This window comes from Epinephelus fuscoguttatus, linkage group LG21 (genome assembly GCF_011397635.1).
Source record: "Epinephelus fuscoguttatus linkage group LG21, E.fuscoguttatus.final_Chr_v1".
Classification (NCBI taxonomy): Eukaryota; Metazoa; Chordata; class Actinopteri; order Perciformes; family Serranidae; genus Epinephelus; species Epinephelus fuscoguttatus.
Window position 1 is genome coordinate 30,531,713 of NC_064772.1, and position 10,940 is coordinate 30,542,652.

At 41.7% G+C, this 10,940-nt stretch overlaps 1 protein-coding gene across 1 annotated transcript in view; it reads right to left on the reverse strand.

Annotated features, from left to right (window-relative positions):
* The window catches only part of adarb2 (adenosine deaminase RNA specific B2 (inactive)), a 272,346-nt gene extending 270,583 nt beyond the window's left edge, over positions 1–1,763 (reverse strand). The window contains exon 1 of the mRNA XM_049564848.1: positions 1,322–1,763. Within this exon, the coding sequence (XP_049420805.1) occupies positions 1,322–1,424 (103 nt within the window). The 5' untranslated portion in view covers positions 1,425–1,763. The remainder of the gene's footprint in view (positions 1–1,321) is intronic.
* Between the last annotated feature and the right edge of the window lie 9,177 nt (positions 1,764–10,940).

The window sequence follows — 10,940 nt, forward strand, 5'->3', positions numbered from 1 at the left end:
TTTTAAATGTCATTTTCTCACACTACGAAAGAAGTCGGTGTAAAAATTACTCAGCAATCGCAGGTGCAATTTTTAACAGTGAACAACACTGGTGGTAAATTGTGACTATCTTAAAACAGACAAAAAGTGAGAGGCAACGAGATGGGAATGTGTGATCAGTCAAAGTGCTGGAAATTGTGAGGGGATTTTTTTTTTCGGTAAAAGCATAAATGGCATTAAATGTGGGACTGTCACAGGCGGAGAAACTACACCTTGCTGCAGGGGTGTGTTTACCAGAAGCTCCGGTCAGCTGCTATCCGTGTGGCTACAGAGAAATTCTTATTGTGTTCCAGTCACTGATTATCAGCTTCTCCATTTTGATTATAATTAATCATCTTACAATATATGTTGTCTGAGTTTTCCTACACTGACTTGATGCATCATTAGAAACTCTTCGACTCTATTCAGCAGTTTAAATTCCAAAACACACTCAAATAAAAATACCCACATTAAATTAATTTTATCCTGAAGTCCTGGACACTTAATGCTATTTTTCTGCTCCTTTCCTCTCCCTGCTGAAGGCCCAGAATTGTCCTCAAACTTGAGACTTTTTAGTGTTGAGTACAGTTGAATTTAGCACAGCAGAGCTCTGGAGTTCAACCCTCTAATGAGGCAAAAATAGTTTTGTATGAGACAACAGAAAATGAAAGAAGCGGAGGAATTATTGGAGATATCAGTACTGAAATTCAGCATGTTAGTACGGTCCAGTGTGGCTGTGACATTTCAGTGCTTTCTTTAAAAATATACAGAGCATGTGGAGCATGGTTTATATATTAGTTTAAATATTACAAGTCAGTGACAGAGTGATTCAGTCGTGTTATTAAAATGAAATAAGGAATCGCTGTTGATTCAGAGAGGAAGTTGATCATCGTTTCCTTTCCGGATGCATCAAAAATCAGGATTTAAATAGAAAAACAAGCCGCTCTTCTTCATCAGCTCCCGTTTAAACTTAAAGCAAAAGAGAGGTTTGATTTCGTCACTGTCCTCCGCGATGCTCGAGACAATGGAGGCTTTTTAGGGACAATAAACGCGGCAGCAACTAAACTTTGAAAGCGAAAAACAATGCGTCATTTAAAGCCGACGGCACATCTGAACACAGGGATCATTCCTCCGTGTCCTCGCTGAGGGAGAATCTCAAGGTGCATGTGGCGGATGGTGCCGCACGGAGCGGCTGGAGCAGCGCAGGGTCCACCGGGCTGCCGTGCGCTCCGATGCCCCGCCAAGGTGCGCACGACCTCTGGGAAAAAAGCACATGAGGGGAACAAGTGTTGTAAAGTTGTACCTTTTCTCTTCGATCGCCTCCTCCTTCTCCTCTTCAGCTTGCATTTGACCTGGCCGCTCTGAGCCCCCGACGCGCGGCTGTTGTTTCCAAGTACGGATGCCATCAGCGCAGCCTTTGGAGCGGAGCGCAGGAATAACTTGGACTCGGCGGCTCGACTCTCCTTTGTACTTGTCTCGCTTCAGCCTCCGTTGCTCTCTGATAACGCAGCGTCCTCGGCTTTGACGTAGACTATATTTTCGGCTCTCTCCGTTTCTTTTTTTTTATCCCTCCAAACCAGGGGGGAGCGCGTCTTGCTGTTTCTATATCACCTCTGAAACTCCAGCGTCGCCTCCCCGTTCACGGAGAGCCTGTTCGCAGCGCAGCGTGGCAGCTCTCAGCAGCACTGATACCGGCGCCCCGTCTACTCCGCTCCTCTCCGGCAGTTTTCCGCGCCTCTGCAGAAATTTTGGCATCAGCCACTTTGAATTCAATCATGCAGGACGCCTATCTATTTGCTGCCGAGCTTTCTAATTAGGGTCCAATCGTGGCTGTCTGGGAGGTGTGACATCACCAGCGACACCCACCAGCTCACACCCCTTATTCACCCGCTGCTTTTTTAAAATGTTTCCTACATTTTGACTTATTGCTCGACACTTTTTTTCCTCTCCACACTGCAGGGGAAGTGTGTTCCCTTCCTCCCTCCACAGGGGGAGGAGGGGGTCAGAGGTCAGCCTGGTAGGGATTCTTGCTCAAGGGCACTTCAGCAGGTCGGATGTTTTGCAGCATGAGGGACCTGATGGTGGCTTCCATACTCTCCATATGCCACCCTGCTGCAAACTCACACTCAACTCCAGGCTAGGAGAGCAGGGTATTTTGGATGCAGAGGGAGGATATAAACAAAGTCTCCGCAGAATCCTCCTTCTCCTCTCCTTGTTTGTCTACTGAGATTTGGGATTTCTAATTTTCTTGTAGGATTACGGATCTAAAATAAATTCCCTCTCAATCCCACTCTGTGTTCTAAAGTCACTGACAAGTCCATAAAGGGAGATTACTCTAAGATGCACAATGTTCAATTAGCACGCGCTCAGCGACATCAAATGCATCTTTGATATACTGTTTGAGCTTTATAATCACAGCAGCCTCCTAATTACAGAATATACCACCAAATATGTCTTTCTTTTATTGTGAAAATCCTGGTTTTTGGAGGTGACCTTCAGCGCAGGAAGCGAAAAACCGTACTGACAGTGTGTTGCGGCCACAAAGTTTGAAGCTTGTGACAGTTTGGCATTTTTGTGTGAAAGTGCAGCGTCGAGGCTTTCAGAAAGCATTTGTGGCATTATAGCTGGAGGTTATTGTTTTATTCCCCCGGCCTCAACCGTGGATGTCAGGTGTGTGTCGGTGCTGCCGGACACGGTCAAGGCCGGTACAGTGACAGAACAAAAACATGCAGATTTGCTGAGGCCTAATCGATCGCACGATTTTACTTTGTTGTTTGAAGCTCTTGTAGTTTGTGTTTTTACATGTGCAGATATTGAATAAAACAATGTCTAAAAAAATGAGCCTGTAAATGCTGCTATTTTCTCCACAAACATCCAAACTAGCTCCCGTCCTTTTTACTTTTCATGTTCAAAAGAGAAAAACAATGCATTTGCAGAAAAACCACAACGACCCATTTGCTGATGTCAGATTGAAAAGTCACTTTGAGGCTCTGTTGTCGGGTGGAAACATTTCCTCCTGGCCCGAGGGCCAGAGAGAGCGAAGAGAGGGAGAGAGAGGGTGCCGGGGCCGTGCGCCAGGCTGCAGCCTGCCCTCAGGACGCCCACAAATATCCATGTAAATTGCAGTTTAAGAGAAATCAATACAAGTGACAAGTTGCCAATGCCACTATCTGGGGCAGTAATGAAGGTGTGCTGGCGGGGGGCTGGAGCGTACATAGATAACAGCAAACAGGCTGGGTGGGGCAGAGGTACAGGTTAGAGGAGAGACGTGGATGTGCCGCACACACAAAGGACAAGGTCAGCGGTTGTTTGGTGGAAGCAAAGTGCCACTAAGGGCTCGGTGCTAACCTGGATTATATCTGCTGTTAGCACTAATAAATCTCTACGTGACGTGTGTCATGTTCTTTTATATACGAGCAGGGGAAAGAGGGAAAGCTTTCTGGGGCCTAGCTGCTAGTTTTGTTTGGTTTGTTAGGATCACCGTTAGCTTCTTGAGGTCCACAATTTTACATTTGTGACAGTGCACAAAACAACTCACATATGCTTAACAAAAAAGACAGGATGAGACTAAAACACTGACACGCACAAACAAGACAGCTCCTGGTAATACAACAATAGATACATGCTTGTCCGAGCCCAGTCTCACTCCAAAGTCGTCGAAATCTGGTGCTTGGGGAGTAACTTGCGCCATCAGAAACCAACAAAAAAAAAGGCGTCCTTTACGTCAACATGACCTGCAGCCAGTCCCTGTGACTGTTTAATGGCACCCAGCAGCATCGGGGGGAAATGTAACAGGACAAAAATGTAAGTCAAGGCGGTGAAAGTCCGAGTAGGTTGTGTGGGAGGGGTGGTGAATGGGTCAAACAAACACAGACTTTCACCCAAGAAAGCGGTGTTTGTGTCCCGTAAGATTCTAAAGCCAGACCCTGTCCTTTTTTCCTAAACCTAACCACGTGTTTTTGTTATTGGATGAAAAGAAAAGTCAATTTGCGTTGTTGTACTGATGTAGTGCGTTTATTTTGAAAGAGACTGTATGTTAACGTTAAATTTCTTGTGAAAACGGAAGTATATTTTGAAAGACGACAATGCAGTTCAGTATGTGGACGTGGAAAGTTCATGACCAAACATCAATATGTGACGAGGTCGGAGTGAGAATGTGTTGACTAAACACCCGATGCTCAGGGGAGTCTACAGGGAAATTTTGTGGGGGGAATTTACACGGACTCTAGCTGTCATACCATTAATTCAAAGTACTGGTTGATGTGTCACATTTACATGTCACCTCGCAGTTCGGGGGCGAAGTGTCTCGAGATACATCCCAGATTCTTTACTGATTTTTGGGGAGCCAGAATGGACAGACAACAGAATTGCAGAAAAAGTTTTGGCACTTTATGTTTCAGCAAACCTCAGATACGTTATATTGCACATCATCATGTAGCTCATATGTTGAAACTTCACATTTTGACTAGGGCTGCCGCAATATACTAGTGTTATGGTATACAGTGATACAAAAGTTGGTTGTCTTATCGTGGACATTTGCTTAACTTCGAAATTGCAGCTGGACAGAGAATCTCCCCTTTATTTTAGTTATTTTTAAAGGGGAGACTTTTTACACATACGTAATTATTAAATTTCCTGTGAAAACTGAAGTGTATCTTGACAGAAGACAATGCATGTAACAGGCAGAACAAGAGGTGTCCCTGAATGTTCACAACCAACGCACGCATGTGAGAATGCGTTTGCCTTTCCATGATCTCACTTGGTAAGTAACTGCCAGTTTGGGGCTACATTTTACTCGGATTACCTGATGATGCTCCATTACTGTAATTTTAGACCACGTTTTTATATTACACTTTACATTGTATGTTTCCATGCACATGCTACATGTGCACTAAAAGGAATAGTTCCCAGGAAAACAATATTTTTACCATGCATGAAGTTCATTAGAAAGTACGAATCATATTATACAGGTCACCTTTTCTTGTAGTCTCATTTGGAAAACATGAAAATGTGATAAGCATACTAACAGAAAACAATCACCAATTAAGACAGACCCTTCAAATCCTGAGACACTACAGTCAAACTTACCTTTGATATTAATTTATTAGGCTTTGACAACTTCACATTTGTCTGAATATACGTCTAATTTCAGGAGCAGGTCATGAACTAACGCTGCCTGTGTGTTAGAGACTGTTAGTCACGTCAAAGTTAGAAAATATCTGTATATTTTTATGATTCCTATGAAATAAAGGCACTACAAGTTACAGGATGTGTTCTCTGTTTCTGTGTTTACTTACCAGAATTATTTAGCCCAACACTTGGCATTAGTTTGATGTCATATCTCTGGATTAAAGAGTTAGATTTAAATTGAGATTACAGTAAACACGTGGCAACGACTCGTCTTTTTTCCATCATCAAATCAGACACCTGCAATCTAAGATAAGAAGGCCAATCAGTACGCTGCTCAGACACATTCATTTTCTGCACTTTTGATTTTGACTTTTTTTTTTTTCTTTACATTTGAAGGAACTCGGCTGTCTAGAAATGAAGAAACTGTTGGTGTTGGAGTGCTTTTTATACGACAACTTTGATGTTTTGTGCTGGGTTTTTTTTTTTTTTTTTTACATTTAGAGTAATTAATACAACACACTCTCTCCGTGTTCAGGTAGAACTGTCTCCATGGTAATACATCTGTTGCTCTCTAATCAAAATACTGTAATTAACAGATATTTTTTCTGTACTCACGGATGGGAAAGAGCACATGTTAACATTCAGCAGAGCTTTACCCTTGAGACAACGTTTGAGGAGATTAGGAAAAAAAAGCTGTCCTGTTTCTTGACACGTCTGCAGCTCATGCTACAACAACCCAGTGTGAGTCAGGATATATCAGACATATTGATAATTAAATCAGTGACACCCACTTTATTTTATTACATCTATTTAAACTATTGTTTTAAACTGTGCATGCGAGAGGCTGTTCAACCCTTTTTCATAGTGTTTCAGTCAGAAACATTCAACCTGTAGTGAACACTGGCACTACTGCTAACTATAGTAACCAGAAAGCTCGTCCAATCAGAATGAATATTTTTTTATATTGGCTAAAAACTGAAACAAACTTAAATTAATTAAGAATTTATAACTGTTAAGCCCATCCATCCATTTTATGCTGTTCATCCGAGTCCAGGTTGCATTAATCTGACTGCTTATATCCTCAGAATTTATTGTTATATACTTCTGGAAAGTACTGAAAATTCTAGGCCATGAGGTCCCTTGCTATCATACTTTCTTACATACAGTAAAACTGGACAGACATTGAATATCCGTGAACCTGCAAAAACCCTGAATGATTTAAACTTTATTTGCTATTTGTTTTCCCACATAACACAACTTTACACACTTTAGGCATATATTAAAATAAATAAAACAATTAAAAAAGATATACTTTATGTACGATAGATATGTCTTACAGCTGCATAGCTTAACATTAACAAAACCTGCTGGTTTCCTTTTAGATTTTGTGCAGCGTCCTACAGTACTTCCTGTAATATCCATGGGAGTGTCAGTGTGGATTCGAGCCTGGAAGGTCTGGACAGGATTTAGACAGTCCTCAGTGACCCTCAACAAATAGTTTCAAATCCAAAGTTTTTAAAGGACTTAATACTGTACTAAATCCACTGTTTAAATGACATGTTCAGTCACTTTATTATTGATTGTGGTTTCATTTTATAGCAGTTATTACAACATGGAAAATCCAGCACTTCTGTTTCAGCCAAGTCTACAGAGGAAAATGTTGGCATTCTATGTTTCTGCACACCTTGAATATGTATAATGTATAATATGTATAATAACCGTCTCGGAAAAAAATCGCAGTTTCATGGTATTACAGAATTTATCTTATTGTCAGTAAGAATGACCCCTAAAGGATTGAAAATGAAAGGGATATTTTTGGTTGAACAAACGTTTTATTACTATAATTGAAACTCGAAACCATTTTGTTAATAGAAGTATGCGTAAAAACATCTCCCCTTTAAAAATAACTCAGATAAAGGGGAGATTCTCCATCCATCGGCATTGTTTTTCAATTTCATAGATTAGCAAATGTACATGGTATGATCATCACCAACTTTTCTATCATGGTATACCTTGAAACTGGTATATCATGGCAACCCCAGTTGAAACATAAAGTTTCAACATACCAGCTACATGAAAATGTGCAAATGTATCTGAGGTTTGCGAAAACGTACAGTGCCAACATTTTTTCTGTCTGTCCGTTCTGGCTCCCAAAAAACCAGCAAAAAGTGTGGGACGGACCTCAAGACATCCAGTCCCAGTAAATTCACCACAGAATGTCCCAGTAGACTCCCCTGAGTATCGGGTGTTTGGTCAACACATTCTCACTCCGACCTCGTCACATATTGACATTTGGTCATGAACTTTCCACGTCCATATACGACGTGCAAGGCACCCTGGGACGTTCTGAAACACCGTGTCAAGTTCTGCCTGTTACATGCATTGTCATCTTTCAAGATACACTTCTGTTTTCACAGGAAATTTAACGTGTACATACAGTCTCTTTCAAAACAAACGCACTGCGTCAGTAAAACAATGTGAATTGACTTTTCTTTTCCTTCAACAACAAACACATATGGTTGGATTTAGACAACAAAAGCACGTGGTTAGGTTTAGGAAAAAAGAGAACAGGGTTTGGCTTTAGAATCATAAGGGACACAAACACCATTCTCTTGGGTGAAAGTCCGTGTTTGTTGGACCTTTCCACTACCCCTTATGTCCTTTCGTCACCTTAACTTTCTCCCTTGTCCTGCCATGTTTCCCTCTGACACCACCAGGTGCCATTAAACTATGATGGCAACCTGCCTTGTATCATGCCAACGATAAAGGACGCCGCAAGTCACTGCCCACGCACCGGATTGGAGTGAGAGCGAGCTTATTCAGTGCAGGATGAACAGAGTGTCTTTTTTTTACCAAGTCATCATTCCGCAGAAATTATTTCAAAAGCGTTCTTCCTCCTCTTCGGTGCCTCTCTGGGTGGTAGTACACTATGCAATCGCCTGGCTCCCTTATAAAAAACCAGCCGTGCCCGACGTTAACAAAGTGACTGGATAACAATAAAACTAATTCAGAAGATCCAGTCACATTTGATGACATATTTGAACATGACAACATCTTTATTTCCTCAATCCACATATAAGATCTACACAAACAAAGATAAGCCTCTGCAGCCAGATTCCACCAAGACACAGATGCATCAAACAGGTGGCAGGCATTTTAATAAGCAACATACTTCAAAAACCGAGATTGTCAGGATATTGCTGGAATGAGAAAAAATCAAAACAAGATTCAAGTGGTGTCAACACGAGGAGAGAAGTGACATTTGTGACAAGCTGTTTTTGCAAATGAATAAGAAATCTGGGTCCAGCTGTGAATACAATCTGACTACATCTAGAAACAAGATAAACAAATGTTTAACAGCAGGTGTAAAGTGGGCTTTTGGCTGTCTTCCTCCTCGTATCGAAACTTTATACTTGCACATTCCAGAGACTGTTAATGGCGGCAGAATGAAAGAGGAGGACAAGCAAGGACATCTGTGACAGGAAACTGAAGCCACAGCTTTTTAAAATACCTACATGGCCTTCCCGCCAGTGGCAAAGAGCAAATGGAGGCAATATTGCAAAGTTGGAATTACACCAGAGAATGCTTTTTTTTTTTTTGTGAGCGATGTCAGGAATTTGAGCAAACTATTCCTTAATGTACCTTGCAAACATTACCAACACAAAGAGAACTAATTGCTAGTTGCAAACTCTTGCCCACACCTCATTTCAAGGTTGCATTCCCCGGCCGTATTAAAACTTTGAAAGTGACATTGAACATTTCATTTTACAGCACGTAGCTGCAGCCAGGGGGGCTGAATTCTTGCTTCCGCTGATGAAGTGCCGCCAATGTACCTTTTCTTCAGCAACAATCTCCTTTGGATGACTTCTTCTTTTCTTTTTTCAACCCCACCCCACCCTTCTTAAGTGACACCCATTAATCACATAAGGTCTTTGGGAGAATTGTCTGCTAAGCGTCAAGTCTTGGCTGACCCCAACATTTGGAGAGTGAAGATAAAGACGTTGCACTGACAGCTCTGAAATAGCCCCTTTTTTCGTGGGTCAGCGTTCAGGGGAATATGAATATTATTATACATAAAAAGAGAGGAAAAACAATTGAGTTCTTACTTCAGAGGGGCTGAATGACATTGGGAATTCTCTGTGTTTCTGCTGCTGTGGATAGATTGCCTGGGTAGGTTTCAAATTAACAGATTGGTAGCAAAAGGCTTCATGTGGCGACTTGATATCTGCAGCTGCAAATGTATGAGTTAATAAGACCATCATTAAAGTCTATCTCACTAACATTATTGCTGTATTCGTTAGTCTTTGCCTATCTGGGAAGCCAGCATCTCCTGACATTCAGGCTAATAAAATACACAGAGAGTCCACGATTGTGCAGATCAATGGTGATTGTGTTTAATATTGGATTCTTTAATTTCTGAAAGCATTGAATATTATGGCGCTCTTTGTGAGTCTACATTCCAATCAAAATGTCTCCGTGAATAGGAACTAACATCATTGCCCTTAATGTCACGTAACATTATCAGCTCTGTGGTTTAGTACAATGGAGCCATTGTGTTCTGTGGTGAGGGGGGCTTATCAGTGAAAGACAGGAAAGGAGAAAGGAGAGAATGAATAGAATAAAAGTAAATTCGATCTCTGTTTAGCAGAGGAGAGATTTCTCAAAATAGTTCTTCACAATGCTGGATTTAGACGCCATGTTCAACTTAAATAAAAAATGGTGTTGCTCAGAAATCAGTTCATACATCCTGTTAGTTTTACAATAAATGTGTTATGCCACCAACTAATAAGAAAAATATCACGTTTACTGACCAGGTTTATTAACCAGCTGGAGGCCAACATTGTTGACCATTGCAACATTACTCTGTGACTTTGTACGTTAAATCCTCCATGTTGTGATTAGAAACAGAGGTAACGTAAGGAGTGCTGAGGTTACAGGATGACCTGTTGCTGTATGGACCTTTTTACTGTTAGTAAACAGTACGATGTTTTTGGGGGCGGGGCTTAGCTGGAGGCAAAACAATTCTCCACAGACACTAGCGAGCGCTAGCTAGCAAGTTCTGTTGGCTTGTTTTAGACAATGGAGCAAAATGATGTCAGTAGTGCGTTCAAAAATACTCATTCCAAGAGACTGAAGCGCACTGTGGCACAAACTGGACTATTCGTAAATTTGGCATGTTGTCGGAATGTACCTTTCAGTTATTCAGAGCGCCGCACTCTCAGAGTAGCAGAGCGCCTAGTGGAGATGGTGATTAACTTAACCGTTTGTTAGTTCATGTAGAAATATAACGCTCCGTTTCTTAGACCAACAGGGCTCAAATTTTAGTGTAGAGCGTCAGACTGAATTTAAGAGCGCAGCATGTCAGGTGAGGTCACTCACTCTCCGGCACTGCAAGTGTTACTGGAGTAAGTAAACACTGACCAACGGGACCAGACTGGCCGACCCATATGCTCTCACTCATTGGATGGATGATGTCACAGGAGGACGACAGTTGACCGTTTTCCTCCGGTTGGTTTTGCTATTGAAGCTAACGTTAGCTAATGCGCTAAAAAGTTAGCGTTCCAGAGAAATCCAATATTCCTCTTAATCCCTCCCCAGTTTCTGATGAGGTGGACATGATAACCCTTAATACACATAACGTTATTCATCCCTACAACAGGAAATACTTTTTCCCTAACCTGATATGAAGTGTGCGCGCACATGTGAGCATTTTTGATGATGGCCTCCGTCCAGTCCTTTGGTCCTATCACATTTAACCATAGTCATCTTTGTTTTTGTTGACGGGCAGTGGC